The following is a 17,276-nucleotide window of genomic DNA, read 5'->3' on the forward strand; positions in this document are numbered from 1 at the left end:
TGTTAGGTATTCTTAGTAAAACATGATCAATTGCCCTCCAAAAATCTTTGCTATAGCTCTATGTGCACAGATACCCAGGCTTATCAGGAGTGTATTGTTTATTATTACCACTTTAAGCTTTGTTAAAAGAACAGAGTTGAATACATGGATTATTTTGCCTATTGCAGTACCTGTCTCTGCATGTATTAAGGTGATAAAAACACTGGATATCACTCTGTTTGTCAAGATTGTCTAGGATGTGTACATTCCATACTACACACTATAAATTCTTCAACATTTTCAACCAGCTCTGCTACCAATATTTTGAAACATTCTGAGAGAACTATGGGATGTAGAAAAATAATTTGCACAGTTTTATGAAGCTTGCATCTTTACTCACACATCCAAATCATTTTAGCATCATTTTCATAATAATTGTACACATAAAATCCACTAAAAAAAGCACTTAAGTGGTTGAAAAGGTTGAAGATTTACAATACATATACGTTCCATTGCTGCTGGTAATTTACATATTAATGTCTTGTTTATTTTATTTTATTTTTGTTCACAGGTGTTTTTATCTTCAAGAGCTGTTTATGTGATAGTATTTAATTTGTGCCATAACTTAGATGAAACAGAAGATGAAAATGAGGGAAAGGTGAGAATATATTTGTTTGAAGGCAGGCTATATGTATGTGAAAGATTAAGTCTTTAGTAGTGTCAGTGCAGAGGGTATCTATACAAATTTAGAGGGTATTTCAGATTTAACCACTGTACATGTAGTGGTGTAAGTTGCACTTCTGAGTAAAGTTTAAAATGAATCAAAATGGCGTGCAAGGTTGTGTGCCAAAGGTTGTGTGCCCAAAGCTGTGTGCCCATGGTTGTGTGCCGAAGGCTGTGTGCCGAAGGCTGTGTGCCCATGGTTGCGTGCCCAAGGCTGTGTGCCCATGGTTGCGTGCCCAAAGCTGTGTGCCCATGGTTGTGTGCCCATTTGTTGTGTGCCCAAGGTTGTGTGCCCAAGGTGAACATCTTCATGTATAAGGCCTTGCAATTTGTTCTTTTAAATCCACTCCCTGATGGTTATCCGTCTCTGTATGTTTTGTTTTTAGCTGATTTTCACTGCATTGTATTTCAGGCTACATGTAAGTGGGAAAAAATACTCAGTTATGGCCCATGACCAAGATAGCACCATCTGGATGCTGCTAAAGGGAAGACAGCTGTCTGATATAACCCATTACTCTGCATCTGAAGGGCTTCCCGTCACCCCTCAACCATTTTGCATATGAAAAAGCAACTTTGAGTGGAGTTTATGCACTTTTTAAATTTGCTCATGGAGACAAAACTACACAGATTAGGTAGACAGATATCAGGGCTTTGCAAAACGAAAGAAGAATTTATACAGTACAGGCACTTGTAAATGTTAGGACTGTAGGACTTAAAGTGAAAGATGGCACCCGACTAATGTTTTTGTCCACTGAAAAACTACCATTCAGGGGATCTTAAACTGGGATTTAATATTTTTTAGATTTTTTCAACCCAGTAAAATTTAGGGAGACTTTGCCTTGATACAGCTTCAGCACATCTCTATTATCGACAGCAAGGTGACGTCACATCTACTCCAGTTCTCTTACATCGATATCATTTTCTGTATAATAGTCTTAACAGTAGCCTTTGTCAGATGGAAATTGTGAACTTCGCCGATGAAGGCCCACGTGATAAATATAGTTTTCTCAGAAACTGGACATACTGGAAGAGTATTTCTTCCACTGCTTGAGCTGTTGATACAGTAAGCCTACTTTGTGATACCGTCGTTGAATATTACACGGCATGTAAATCAGCTAATTTTACGTGAGTGCTGGTCCGTAAATGATACAAACCTGTCCCAGGTCAGCGATTTATATATATGTAGCCGAGAGGCCATTTCCCAGCCTCTCTACTAAATCGTTGTAAACAATCTCATCATGATGTCATGTGCAGTAGTTTTGTGTTTTCATATTTCACTTCATGGAGTGAATGGGTAAAGGCTACGTCACAGCTTAGACCGCGGATGTGATCTGATACCCTCGCCGCAAAGCAAGAGACTAAATCTGATTGGGGTAATTGTTAAATCTTAATTGTTTTATCAGATCAGGAAGACTATCACTGTTACAGACTGATCACGACTGTTTTGAACCAGTGGAAGGACAGAATACAAAAGTACAAAACAACAATCGAATAAATAAATACCTATATGTATCTTTGTTTTCCCTACAGGAGTGCAGTGGGAATGAGTTCTCCACAGTTGGGTACATGGATTTCTGGATGAGATCTATCCATGCCCACGCCGCTGACAATGCTCGGCAGAGTGTGGACCAGAGCATGTTATCTCCCCCTATCTTTGTTGTTGGGACGCATCGGGACTCTTTACATCCAGATCCTACAGTACGACAAAATATGGTGAGACTCTAAAACTTAATTTGCATAATACATGTAGAGACACACATTCTATTCCAAACACGTAAATCCGATTATCATTAATATTTAGAAAATCATGTTGATCAGTTTTGTGTTTTGTGTAACTGTGAAAACAGAAATATTGAGTGCAATATAAAATGAGATTTTCATTTTTCAGAGTTACACTACTCATGTATTACCAGTAAATATGGTAAATGATCTAAAGCTTCCCACGTGAGTTACTGTCGTTAACTTTTGCACGATCTGGATTGGAGGCAAGATGACAGAAAAGAGTGATTAGCCTGCTGCTCGTTATGTTTCCCTGCATGGCACTTTGTAGCTCTGGTTGCTAATCCTCGCCACATTGGTGTCAAGTCACCGACACTGAGGTGTTCAGGTCTCCTGACTAGTAGGCTTACATGTACATCTCTAAAAATAGACATGAATGGAATTCAAGAAAGTATTAAAATAGGCGATATCTATAAGAAACATTTAAATTCCAAACACTGTCTCAAAGCATGACCTCGCCAAACAATGTACATCCACAATATACACTGATTATTTGGGCTTGTTTATTACATTCTTGAACTGTCAGTATAATCCCCTGACCAACCTTGATGCTCTCCCGCATTAGTAAGAAACACAATTAAGGCAATGAATCTTGGGATACACTTTCCAAGTCCTGAAACTTTAGGTCATTTACCATACATATTTTAATAGGTTGGCTCACATTATATAATTCATTGTTTATTGAATGTAGTTTATACACACAAATGGATTAAGCTTGGATCCAATGAATTAAATTCCAGCCAATCAAAATAGCCATAGTTCATGCAATCAGATAGCCTGGATGCTGTCTAAAACAGCCAGTAGTTTCACACTGTTTTCAGCCAATAATATTTCAGTAGCAGGGTGTTGCAGCCAATAGATTTAGAGTGGCCTGATGAGTCAGGGAAAGTTTTCAGAGCACATGGCTGAATTAGCCAGTTGCAGTCTGCATGTGAGGATCCAACTTATCTACTGCATTGACTATACGCAGCCTCCTTGTTCCAACTAAATTTCGTGGAATATGAAACATTTCCTGCCTGAAATAATACGCACCTGAGCTGTATAGTCTATGCTTCTTTCTTATCTAAGTTTTGTGGGCAAACCTATAACAGATTGCTTATGCATGGCTATTGCAACAGAGCAGTGGTCAATTCAGGTTAGTATATCAGTTTTGAGTGCACATCAGTATGCATGCACAGAACATCGCTCACGGCAGACACACAGAACATCGCTTACGGCAGACACGCAGATGCATATGGCGATTTATCAGCTGTGTATACATGTGTTACAGGCGACAACCCAAGACTCGGCTCTGTTTTATTTTTGTGTGTGTGTATCTTTCAAAGTTTTTGACTCTGAGGATAGTACAAGTGGTTAAAATTCACAAGGTAAAGTTTAAGGATATTTTTCTGAATTGAATGTGACTGACAATGTAGCTGAGGGGGATTTACTGTCATTTATCTCTCTGTAGGCTCCTATAGGATATCTCTCGCACAACCAACACCCAGTATCTACATGTGGCTTATTGAGAACAATGTAATTATTCTTCATCTGGGACAGTTGGATTATTTGGAAAGCTTAGGCAGTACAAGAGGGGTATCACTGGCAGGGTTTTCATTTAGAATTGGGGAAGGAGGTCAGAGTTCAAAAGTAGGCAGCTGAATTGAAAATAATTGTTTCAGAGATACTGTTTGTTTAAATAGTAAGAATATTCAAAGTAGGCGGCTACGGCGACGGCAGTGGACAGCTGTCTGCAGCCTGCTACTTGCCCTCTTTGAACACCCTGCACTGGAGTGATGATTTTTCTATATAATGTAGTCAGTTGTGTTAAACATTTGAAAATGTGCTGTCAGGAAGTTGTTTGCTATAGAATACCATTGATCACCTTTGTAATGTTTTTTTGTTGTGTAGGTAGAAGAAAAGTTCCACCAACTCGAGCTTTACATCAAAGATAAACCGTATGCCAAACACATCATCACCCCGTTCTTTGCTGTAGAGAACAGTTTAGAGGGAGAAGAAACAGTAAGTCTTTTTTGCACATTAAGGTACATAAATAACGTAAAATTTTGTCTCAAAAATTACACTTTTGGATGGGAATAAATGTCATATAGTATTAATTATGATGATGAAACTTACATTTTTCCATAAGATATTATCCTACCTTCCAAACTAACCTCAAAATGCCTTTCTAAGATTATTAGAATGCTTAGAATCAGGAAAAAGGGCAACTTACATTTAGTTATGAGCAAAATTTTAGGACATTTACCATCTGATGTTTCAGATGGGAAGGTATGTCAGCAACCTGCAGATGGTCGTGGGTTTCCCCCTGGCTCTGCCTGGTTTCCTTCCACTGTTATGCTGGCTGCCGTCGTATAAGTGGAATATTCTTGAGTACGGCGTAAAACATCAGTCAGATAAATAAATAAATCTGATGTTTCAGTCTGTGTATAAAACAAGTGTCAATAGACATTTATCACATGTTTGTAGAAATAGTCAAAGGCTATATAGACTTTTCCTTCAATCCCTCTTGTTGGATTTATATGTAGTGCGAAGATCTTAGGAAGGATACATGTATATTTACCTGTGGCAAATCATTCACAGAAATTAGTCCAGACATGTATAAAAAGTGTAAATATTCTGGATATCAGAACTCCTCCAAGCTGGTCACATTGACAACAGTATGTAGCTCACGGCCAGAATGGAAGAACACTGTTATGTGTGTGTGTGTGTGTGTACAGGTGTCTGAGTTACGACACGAGATAGAAGAGGTGTCCTCCAGGGAGCCGTACATGGGAGAACAGAGACCGCTGAAGTGGCTCAGGTTTGAACACAGGCTGGAGGAGCTGGTGGCAGAGGGCTCACACTACGCTACGTACGACCAGGTACTTATACCGTAGAAAACATGTGGATGCCAGGGGTATCCTATGCCACTGACACTGGCTGCCTCGGGTCAGTATAACTATCAGGGTGACTTGGTAATCATTTTTTGCACCCTAAAATGAAGTATGAGAAACTTATTTGCACCCATACTTTTGGACATCACATAAACTAAATAAAGGACAAGACATTTCTCAAATCAGGAGCTAGGTTTGTTATAGACATGTTTATGGTGAGGTTGGGTGGTGTCCTCTGGGCTGTAAAGATCCAACATCCTCACGATGATTGTCATGTACATGGTGTGGTTGGGTGGAATCCTCTGAGCTGTAAAGACCCAGTGTCTTCAAAATGATTGTCATGTACATGGTGAGGTTGGGTGGTGTCCTCTGGGCTGTAAAGATCCACTTTCCTCAAGATGATTGTCATGTGCATGATAAGGTTGGGTGTTTTCCTCTGGGCTGTAATGTCAGGTTTCCTCCAGATGATTGTCATGTACATGGTGTGGCTGGGCGGTGTCCTCTGGGCTGTAAAGATCCAGTTTCCTCAAAATGATTGTCATGTACATGTACATGGTGAGGTTGGGTGGTTTCCTCTGGGCTGTAAAGATCCAGTTTCCTCAAGATGATTGTCATGTACATGGTGAGGTTGGGTGGTTTCCTCTGGACTGTAAAGATCCAGTTTCCTCAAGATGATTGTCATGTACATAGTGAGGTTGGGTGGTGTTGTTTAGACTGTAAAGATCCAGTTTCCTCAAGATGATTGTCATTTACATGGTGAGGTTGGGTGGTGTCCTCTGGGCTGTAAAGATCCAGTTTCCTCAAGATGATTGTCATGTACATGGTGAGGTTGGGTGGTTTCCTCTGGGCTGTAAAGATCAGGTTTCCTCAAGGTGATTGTCATGTACATGGTAAGGTTGGGTGGTGTCCTCTGGGCTGTAAAGATCCAGTTTCTTCAAGACGATTGTTATGCACATGTATATGGTGAGGCTGGATGGTTTCCTCTTTTCTTTAAAGGCCCAGTTTCCTCAGTAGGTTTGTCATGTACGTGTACAAGGTACATATGATTAGGTTGGATGGTTTCCTCTGGGCTCCAGTTCCTCCACTGTCAGGCCCGAGATCATGCTCTCTAGATCCAGCCTTGAAGCCTTTATGTCTGGTGTTGTCAGATAGAGGATATAGCCGGAGAAGAGGAGATCACCAGTGACACTGAGGTGAAGACCATGTTACAGTTCTACCACGACTTGGGCCTGGTCATATACTACGGGGGGTCGGGTGCATTAGACAATCTGCTGAGGAACACTGTGATACTCAACCCTCAATGGCTCATCCACCTGTTGAAGCGGATCATTGCTGCCACAGAGGTCAAAGATAAGGTGAGCAGGCGATAATATACAAACAATTGGGAAAGTATTTTTACTACCATACCATCTGTAATTCCCCATGTTTTTTTTTTTTTTTTTTTTTTAAGAACTAGAATCCAAGGCTCTTTAGGGCATTTATTTTAAGCGCAGTGTGTTCTGCATGATGGACAGGGTGTACCAATTTTACATAAAAAGCATTTCTCTTTTATGTTTTTCAAGAAATGTTTTCACAGGAATCCTTATCTTTTTATGTGAACAGTGGAAATTGTTGACATGATGAGAGGACTGTATATAAATTGACCTACTCTCACTTCAGATGACATGTGTTTTACACAACAACATATTATCTTCTTGGATGAGTATTCATGACTTTCCGGTTTGTGGGTTTCAGACATGGTTGTCATTGGCGTCTGATTGGCAGAAACTGGAGGATTGTGGGATACTCCAAGAGTCTCTTCTAGATTATCTGTGGCATGACGTTCTGGACCAGAAGTTTGTTCTCCTCAGTCTTATGGAGAAGTTTGATCTGCTGTGTACGAGGCCACAAGTAACCTCTATGGTGAGTATGAAAACATAAACTAATATTTACAGCAATAAATGAAGTGGCCATTGTGGCCAAGGGGCTAGCGTGCTAGTGCAGCACAGTGAGTTCAATTTCTGTGAGTTCAAGTCCATCTCAGGCTGATTTCATCTCCAGTTGACGTTGGAGCGTGTACCAGCAACCAGTGGTGGTGGGTTACCCCCAGACAGTTGCCTCCCAGCATGGCTTAAAACTCTAATCAAATGAATAAATAAAATAAATACAGTAATGAACTGCTGTAGAATTCATTCACCGCCTGTCAAGTTTCGCAAAACATTATATTATCTCACATTGTTCAGGCCATGAGATGATACATGCATGTACCCACTTCTGTTGATCGGGGGCCTGCATGGCCAAAGCAGTTAGCACACAAGGCGCAATGTCCCAGGAGCCTCTCACCAATGCGCTCACTCTGAATTAAAGTTCATTCTCATGCTATCTTCCTCTTCGGCAATACATGGGAAGGCTGGTCACCAACCAGCAGATGGTTTGGGTTACCACCATGGGCTCTACACGTTTTCCTCTCACCATACTGCTGGCCGTCGTCGTATAAGTGAAATATTCTTGAGTCCGGCATAAAAAAGGAATGAAATAAATAAATAAATACATAAATCTTGTGTTGATCTGACAGATCGATCAGTATGGAGCAAGTTATTACGTGCCAGTCAGGTTTAAGCCATATGAAGAAGGGAAAAGTTTGTATTGCCCAAACCCCAAAGATGTGACGTTTTACCTGGATTTTAATGGATTCCTCCCGGGTAAGATTTTTGTATAAATATAGATATTGTAATCTGTTGTACTACTTATAGTTGTATGACTGAGTTATCTAATGGGTGCATGTCCACTGAAGCCCACAAGCATTCATTTAGTCCATGGCTGGAGCATCTGTTAGATTCCTCAGGTACTTGTTCCTGGCCACCTTACCTAATCATGAACGAATATACTATGAGAATTCAGTGCATTGGTGCTAAAGAAATAAAATGCTTGAGAGATGAATGGATATAATAGGGCAGAATGTGCATTGCCCTTCCCCATCCAGCTTTAATGAAATCAGTGAATATTTAAGCTGTTAAATGTCAATAATATGCATATGTATTACACACATGTAAGACAGGACTGGTGTAAACTTTGATTTTGTATAGATGGCTTATTCCACCGTATCCTCACACGAGCTATCCGCTGGTCTCAGGACCTGGGAGGAATGGAACTGGAGCTCTACAGAAGAGAGGCACGCTTCTTTCTGGATGCTGACCACGATTTTTTCTTGGAAATGTGTCCACGTCCATACTGTAGGATAAAGGTGGGTACAGTATGTATCTTCATCTATACTGCAGGATAAAGGTGGGTACAGTATGTATCCTCATTTACATTGTAGGATAAATGTGGGTACATCGTATGTCTTCGTCTAAACTGCAGGATAAAAGTGAGTACAGTATGTGTTCTCATCTATACTGCAGGATAAAGGTTAGTGCAGTATGTATCCTCATCTATGTTGCAGGATAAAGGTGGGTACAATATGTATCCTCATCTATACTGCAGGATAAAGGTGGGTACAATATGTATCCTCATCTATACTGCAGGATAAAGGTGGGTACAATATGTATCCTCATCTATACTGCAGGATAAAGGTGGGTACAATATGTATCCTCATCTATACTGCAGGATAAAGGTGGGTACAATATGTATCCTCATCGATACTGCAGGATAAAGGTGGGTACAATATGTATCCTCATCTATACTGCAGGATAAAGGTGGGTACAATATGTATCCTCATCTATACTGCAGGATAAAGGTGGGTGCAGTGTGGATTTTCATCTACACTGCAGGATAAAGGTTGGTACAGTATGTATCTTCATCTGTACTGTAAGATGAACATGGGTACATCACATGTCATCCATACTGCAGGCTAAAAGTGGATACAGCATGTGTCCTCATAGTTATTCGCATATTGGAAGGTGTGTCAATGCTATTTTCAGATCACGAGAACGCTCATCAGAGGCATCGTTCCTCAGAGTAGCATTTGTAGTTTATGGACTAAACCCATGTAACATGTGTTGTATAGGTTCAGCTTCACCCATGTCTTCTGTCTTCCAGGTTGCTGTGGTGAATGTCCGTGAGACCAGTGATACAGAGGACGGTGAGGGAAACAAAGATGTGCTATCTCCCAACCCCAAAGCTTGTGCCAAAGTAAGAACACACACTGTACAGCCTTCACATTGAGCCAGATCTTAATGTACATGGTGTTAGGCCAGACCTGTTGTTTTCAATGTGCGATCTGCCCAGGCGATAAAAAGAACCTTTTTTGTTGCTCTAAATGCTGCCCTGTCAGTAAGTCAGCCTTTCAAACTTTTGAGATTCTGTCTTTCCCATCGAGGTGCCTTGCAAGACAGATCTTTTTAAGGGATGTTGGCAGTATCAGAATCTGCCCTTATTTATTACAATTATGCCAGATAATTGCTGTATGTATTTTAGGTTGTGAACATAATGAGAAATGTGATGAAAAATTAAGATATCAATCCAACAAAGCGACAACCATAATACTGACAACATAATATACTGTAGTGTATTTCACCTAAAGTGTATCATTTTTGAAATCACACATTTGGCTTGATTCTGATTGATTCACTCACCCTTAATGGTGAGATTTCCACGAAGTTTGATTAGTTTCTTATCAGGAAAACTGAAGTGTTGACATCAGAAGTATCCTTTTAAGGCTTTTATGTGCTTCTGAAAGCCTATTTTTACATACCAAACTGAAACACACTATGTAACAACAATCAGTGAAAGAAAGAAATACAGGTGTTTCCGTATGTTTCTCAGGTAAGGAACTTCTTGGAGTCGACTCTGTCAGACCTGAAGGCCATGTGGATGAGGAGGTTATACTGCCGGGCCAGCGTGGAGTGCCCCTGCGGGAGGGTCTGTAAGCTCCACAACAACTCTGCCTGTCAGCTTAACCCTTGTATACACTTTCTGGATTTAGATGAATGTTTGGCAAACAAGGTAGGTTGAGAGTTACCTCCCCTTGCTTGTGTCATAAATTTTGAGATACCGTATTTCACCTAAATTTTATCCTTTTTTATAGTTTAGTATTTGGAAGTGACACATTTTGCTTAATTATGATTGATTCGTCCATCTTATAATGCCACTTAAAGAGTTGTTTGTGGTTTGATTAATTTCTGAAGAGAAAAACTTATGTTGGCATCAACAGTATCGTGGTAAAGTCCACATGTGTTTCTGAAACTGCATTTGTACTGGTCAAACTTTCACCAGAGTACAATAAATCTAATGATGACAGATGGCAGCATATAGACATTTGCCTTAATGGGGACATTTACAGTTGATTAACGTAGACTCAAGGAAAAGGCAGCCGAAGCCTTATGACACACATGGCATCCATGGTATTTATGTGTTTGGTTGATAGTCTGGTAAAACTTGATGTGGTTTGTGTGGTTTTCAGGTGGTGTTGTGTGAACACCGTCGTGTGAAGACAAACAAGTTCACAAAGTGGTTTCCTGAGCCCATCCACTTGGGTTAGTATGGAGAAGACCTGGCAGTTGAAGAGATTGTGTTACGCCAAGTATATTAATATATATCAAGTGGGCATAAAAAATTGGGCCGTACTTTGACACTCAATATCTCCGAAACCCTCTTACGTCAGCTTCTAAAAAATTACACACTCAAAAGCCATTATGTCCTAAGTATACAGACCAAATTTTAATTTCATCCTTCAGGATTTCTGTTCAAGGGACCAAAATCAAAACAGAGTCAAAAACGCATGTTCCGGGCATTTCAGAATGTTGTTCTACCTTGTTTTACTTGAAAATGTTATCAATTCCTTGTCCGGCCGCAGAGAAAACGACACTTGATTGATACGTGTCACACCAGTGCAGCGCATGCTCTACTCATGACACCTGACAGGTGATGCAATCTGGGTCACCGAAACATGCGTTTCTGAGGCTATGTTTTCAGTTTAACCCTGTGTACAGACTACTCAAGCTATTACCTTGAAAATTGGTCAGTATATTAACCAAATCATGCCATTTGAATGTCTTAAGTTTGAAAGGGTTTGAACAAAGGATAATGGAGCAATGCAGCATCAAAGTACGGCCCATTTTTTTTATGCCCACCGGATATTAATATGCCATATATATATATATGCCACCTGGCATTAACTTAAGCCTTACATGGCTGTCTTTACTACCATTCATAAGTAGTAAGATTTTTATGAAGAAACTGAATATGCTACAACATATACTCAATATTATGTATTTTCTAGACCCAAGTACTTAGTATCTTTGGACTAAATTTGTTCTGCCACTTGCAGCAATTTATTTACCTCGCATTCAAGATTTTCACTAGTTGTAAGCTACATCACTTCATCAATCGCGTCGATGCAGTTAGCGAAGTTGAAAACAGACATGGTCCGTGTCAAAGCCTTGTTGTGGACTGAAAACAAAGTTGTAAACTTGATATATCTACTGAAAGGGTATTTTCAATTTGAGTAAAAAAGAAAGTGAAAATGTTTCGTTTATTAGTTAAATTATTCAGACTTCTATAAGTCCCTGAAGTGAAACAGAAATCCTATTTGACTGATCAGAGGAATGAAAAATCATATCTGCATACTCCTTTGCATCAGTATTCATAAACTGTATTTTATCGATTTTGCTCACCTTCAGGACAGGTGATTTTCATCAATGGCTTTATGTCCTCATTCCATTCAGGTTCCCATGGGCCAGTGCTGCCGAGTATATTCTTGGAGGAGACCCATGGGAATATAGAGAAGCAATGTCCAAACCTGCCGTCCTGGGTAAAGGGAGCGGCCAAACTGCTGAATGGGGGACTGGAAGACCAGGACTGGCTGTCTCTGGCCAAACAGTTAGGTCAGTCAGCCATACATCAGCAGTACCTGGTAGTTGGTATTGTATTACAGGAAGACCAGGACTGGCTGTCTCTGACCAAACGGTTAGGTCAGCCAGCCATACATCAGTAGTACCTGGTAGTTGGTATTGTATTACAGGAAGACCAGGACTGGCTGTCTCTGGCCAAACAGTTAGGTCAGCCAGCCATACATCAGCAGTACCTGGTAGTTGGTATTGTATTACAGGAAGACCAGGACTGGCTGTCTCTGGACAAACAGTTAGGTCAGCCAGCCAGCCATACATCAGTAGTACCTGGTAGTTAGTACTGTGTTACAGGAAGACCAGTACTGGCTGTCTCTGGACAAACAGTTAAGCCAGCCAGCCATACATCAGTAGTACCTGGTAGTTGGTACTGTGTTACAGGAAGACCAGGACTGGCTGTCTCTGGCCAAACAGTTAGGCCAGCCAGCCATACATCAGTAGTACCTGGTAGTTGGTACTGTGTTACAGGAAGACCAGGACTGGCTGTCTTTGGCCAAACAGTTAGGTCAGCCAGCCATACATCAGTAGTACCTGGTAGTTAGTACTGTGTTACAGGAAGACCAGTACTGGCTGTCTCTGGCCAAACAGTTAGGTCAGCCAGCCATACATCAGTAGTACCTGTTAGTTGGTACTGTGTTACAGGAAGACCAGGACTGGCTGTCTCTGGCCAAACAGTTAGGTCAGCCAGCCATACATCAGTAGTACCTGGTAGTTGGTACTGTGTTACAGGAAGACCAGGACTGGCTGTCTCTGGCCAAACAGTTAGGTCAGCCAGCCATACATCAGTAGTACCTGGTAGTTGGTATTGTATTACAGGAATATCAGCACTGGCTGTCCATTTCCTTATTGAAACAGCTAGGACAGCCAGACAGTCATACACCTAAGAAAGCTCATCAGTTACTTGCCAAATGTTGATGGCTTACTCTTGTCATTTTTGTTTCTTTCACCCACAAAACTGAAAACTTTATGTTCATGGCATTAAATTAAAACCAAATACTTGCCAGCAAATAAGGTTTTTTTTTGTCTTGGTTGAGAAATGTTACAACCCATTCAGTCCGACTAGAAGATTCTATATATTTTTTACATGTGACGGTTATCAGGCACCACTTAGCTCATACCTGACCATGGTATATAGTCTGCATATAGGCTGCATATGTCCAAAAAATAAACAAATAAAGAGATAAACCTGTTGTACTCTTGTGTTTGTACATAGGGTACAAGCAGGCCAAGCTGGATAAGTTCAATGATGACTTAAACCCAGCCCTGGCGCTGCTGACAGACTGGATCCTGACCAGTGGGAACACTGCTCTGTCTGTGGATGTCCTCATCACCTACCTTGAGCAGATGAAGAGAGAAGATATCGTGGAGGCCATCCAGGCCGGCCAAGGTAGGAGTAGACAGGTAGACGGTGCTAAATGCTGCTGTAAACACAGGTGATGTGGATAATTGTAGAGGTCATCCAGGCCGGCCAAGGTAAGGGTAGACAGGTAGATGGTGCTAAATGCTGCTGTAAACACAGGTGATGTGGATAATTGTAGAGGTCATCCAGGCAGGCCAAGCTAAGAGTAGACATGTACATGGTGCTAAATGCTGCTGTAAACACAGGTGATGTGGATAATTGTAGAGGTCATCCAAGCAGGCCACGGTAAGAGTAGACAGGTAGATGGTGCTAAATGCTGCTGTAAACACAGGTGATGTGGATAATTGTAGAAGTCATCCAGGCTGGCCAAGGTAAGAGTAGACAGGTAGATGGTGCTAAATGCTGCTGTAAACACAGGTGATGTGGATAATTGTAGAGGTCATCCAGGCAGGCCAAGGTAAGATTGCAGTGGTATATGTTTTTGCCCAGTAATGTTGGCTATTGCTGTTGTCATTAAGACCCTGATTGGTAAATTGGGTTGTTGGTGTTATCATTAAGTTCCTGATTGATAAATTGAGTTGTTGGTGTTATCATTAAGTTCCTAATTGGTAAATCGGGTGGCTGGTGTTATCATTAAGATCTTGTTTGGTAAATTGGGGTACTGTTGACGTCATTAAGATCCTAACTGGCAATGTGGGCTACTGGTGTTCTCATTAAGATTCGAACTGGTAAATTGGATTACTGATGTTGTCATTAAGATTCGGACTGGTAATGTGGGCTACTGGTGTTATCATTAAGATCCTAACTGGCAATATGGGCCACTGGTGTTGTCATTAAGATTCGGGCTGGTAAATTGGGTTACTGGTGTTATCATTAAGATCCTGAAAGGTAAATTGGGTTACTGGTGTTATCATTAAGATTCTGATCGGCAATGTGGGTTACTGGTGTTATCATTAAGATCCTGATTGGAAATGTGGGTTACTGGTGTTGTCATTAAGATCCTATATGGCAGTGTGGGCTACTGGTGTTGTCATTAAGATTCAGACTGGTAAATTGTGTTCTGGTGTTATCATTAAGATCCTGATTGTTAATGTGTGTTATTGATGTTGTCAGTAAGATAATGATTGATAATGTGGGTTATTGTTGTTGTCTGCAGAGAGGGACTCTGATCCTGCCCAGATATTCATCAGCTACCAGTGGGACAGCCAGGAGGAGGTGCAAGCACTAAGGGACCGTCTGGAGAGGACTGGCTTCACCTGCTGGATGGACATTGGTCAGATGGGAGGAGGTGACCAGCTCTACACCAAAATTGACATGGGGATACGACAAGCCAAGGTCAGAATCACTAAATTGTCTTGACATTTTAGCATGCATGCTTATTCAGGCGTATTCTGAGGGCAATATTCTGTATAGACTGATCAGATTATGCTTTTGTGAAAAACTGAAATTGCCTCAGTCTAACCTCCTATAGCTGAGTACTAAGCGAGAGAGCAACAAGTACCAAAGTGGCACGTTAGACATCAAAAAAAAAAAAAAAAACTTTCTGGTATCACATGTCTGCTAACTCATATTGTTGTTGTACATTTATGAAAAGAGACCAAAGTACCATACCAAAGTACCATTTTTTTTTCTTAAGGTTTAATTTAAGCAGAGACAGATGGAGAAATTGGATAATACACTTCAGTGATGGATGCATATACGTGCTGGTGTAATAATGTACAGTTATCTCCCTCTGTTCTAGGTTGTGCTGGCCTGTGTCAGTCCAAAATACATCGTATCCCATTATTGTAACCGTGAGTTAAGTCTGGCTGATCTGGTGCAGAAGCCCATTATCCCAGTGGTCTTTGATCTGGTCACATGGCCTCCACCAGGGGGAATGTCACTCGTCTTCTCCCAGCTTGTCTACATCAACATGAAAGGTAGTGTATTTTCGAAGTTACAAGGTTTGCTTGGTTCTGATTGATTCATCCGCTGTTTTGGTCCAGTTGACCTTTTTTTGGTGAAGTTTGATTGATTTCTTCTGAAGTCTTATGTGGTGGCATCAAAAATGTCAATTTAAAGACAAAATGCCTAAAAGAAGATGTGAGTTTATCATGCTGTTCTAATGCCCTCTCTGGCAAACAGGACGTATCACTCCCATCAGAAAATTTGTAGCCTTTACAACGGAAGGCCCAGGTTCAAATCCAGCTCCTGTCTGTTCACCTGTCAGTTGTCAGGTTGTTTGACATCTGCATGTGCCAGGTGAGTGGCGATTGTTTACCCCGTGCACATTGGCATGCTGTGCCCATAAAGTCTGCCTCTGTATAAATGAAAAGAAATTGAAAACCGGGGAAATATAGAAAGTTAATGAATTCTTCCATTCTGACATAGGGATGTGCACAGTGTTGAATGGTATGGAGTACAATGACTTATTATCTCCCTTTAGGTGTTGGCGGTCATGGTGGCTCAGGGGCACATGCAGATTTGGAGGACAAATATAATGAGATCATTCATCGAATCAGCCAGTATGCTGAGCCAGCACAGACGCCGCGTCATCCAACATCCGTTTTGAAGGACAACTCTAAGATAATGGCGGAAAACTCCTACACCAGCATCGCTGACACCATCGGGCCTTTCTCAGGATTCTCACCCCAGGGAGCTCAAGGGAATCCGGCTCAGACTATACCCTCACTAGAAGTGCATCGCTCAATGTCGCGCTTGTCAGGGTCGCGCGCCAGTGCTGACACCACCATACCCCCACCGGTGGTAGAGCGTGTTCACGTGTCGAAATGTGGGGTGTGCTCTATACTGTGATAAATCAGACGTTTTCTCTACTCTTTAGTAGCCGTATCGGTCAGGGGTACATTAGTGGGAACAACTGTACGCATGGACCACTCACACACACGTTGTTATAACAAGTCTGTTTTTATTAAATAATTTAAAATAAATGTAAAAAGCATGGCATACAAATTTTACATCTGAAAATGACTCATTATCAAAAGACACATATTATCAAAAGTTGTTCCTCACTTGTTTTTTTTTGGTGGGTGGGAGGGGGAGGGGAATTTTGCCAGAGAACTGTGGGTCAGTGCTACTTCCTTCATCTGTCTGATCATCAAAGTATGGCTTTTGTTTGTTTTTTAATTGTTTATTATCTCGGTTATTTTTTACGTACTGGATCAGGCTATAAGTGTTTAGATTACATGGATTTCAGATCATATTTAACATAATTGTCAGGTTTAACGAGGTTGGAAACCTGACACAAAGAAAAAAATATATAATCACTGTTGATGAATGGAATATACCTGTAGTGGTTTCTCATTGAGATCTTGACCTGGTTTATAGTTACAAGTATAATGCCTGGGACTAGCTCATATTGATGGTATAGGCAACATCATTAGTCTAGTTCTAATGCCCCCACGGACAAAAACCCAGGCGGACAAAAGCCCCGTCATTTTAATTTATGGACAAAACATATCCGACAGTCTAACAAACATGTTGTTAAATATTTGTTGAGGGGAATTCATATAGTGTGGCCTTGTTTTTCTTCTAAAAAATTGTCATCAAAGGGTATCCCACTTTGAAACTTGGCTTTTCTGTCATAAGCATAAGTTTATTCTACCACTATACTTAATTTGTTTGGCTGAAATATTTCAGCATGGCATACAGGTTTTACTGTAGCTCACTACGATTCACAGTATCACCTCGTAGCTGCCGTAAGGTATGCAGTTTGAGTCGGTTTACAGGCATCTTATGTAA

The 17,276-nt window shown here is 40.9% G+C and overlaps 1 protein-coding gene across 2 annotated transcripts in view; it reads left to right on the plus strand.

Moving 5' to 3' along the window:
- Positions 1 to 16,516, plus strand: part of LOC135470368 (uncharacterized) — a 38,297-nt gene extending 21,781 nt beyond the window's left edge. For both annotated transcript variants that reach the window (XM_064749267.1, XM_064749268.1), the window contains exons 7-22: positions 551 to 637; positions 2,233 to 2,415; positions 4,372 to 4,482; positions 5,199 to 5,342; positions 6,503 to 6,709; positions 7,089 to 7,256; positions 7,909 to 8,035; positions 8,420 to 8,577; positions 9,372 to 9,464; positions 10,098 to 10,277; positions 10,735 to 10,807; positions 11,999 to 12,157; positions 13,392 to 13,565; positions 14,695 to 14,873; positions 15,280 to 15,457; positions 15,964 to 16,516. In XM_064749267.1, the coding sequence (XP_064605337.1) occupies positions 551 to 637; positions 2,233 to 2,415; positions 4,372 to 4,482; positions 5,199 to 5,342; positions 6,503 to 6,709; positions 7,089 to 7,256; positions 7,909 to 8,035; positions 8,420 to 8,577; positions 9,372 to 9,464; positions 10,098 to 10,277; positions 10,735 to 10,807; positions 11,999 to 12,157; positions 13,392 to 13,565; positions 14,695 to 14,873; positions 15,280 to 15,457; positions 15,964 to 16,331 (2,589 nt within the window). In that variant the 3' untranslated portion in view covers positions 16,332 to 16,516. The remainder of the gene's footprint in view (positions 1 to 550; positions 638 to 2,232; positions 2,416 to 4,371; positions 4,483 to 5,198; positions 5,343 to 6,502; positions 6,710 to 7,088; positions 7,257 to 7,908; positions 8,036 to 8,419; positions 8,578 to 9,371; positions 9,465 to 10,097; positions 10,278 to 10,734; positions 10,808 to 11,998; positions 12,158 to 13,391; positions 13,566 to 14,694; positions 14,874 to 15,279; positions 15,458 to 15,963) is intronic.
- The last annotated feature ends 760 nt before the right edge of the window (positions 16,517 to 17,276 follow it).

This window comes from Liolophura sinensis, chromosome 7 (genome assembly GCF_032854445.1).
Source record: "Liolophura sinensis isolate JHLJ2023 chromosome 7, CUHK_Ljap_v2, whole genome shotgun sequence".
Lineage (NCBI taxonomy): Eukaryota > Metazoa > Mollusca > Polyplacophora > Chitonida > Chitonidae > Liolophura > Liolophura sinensis.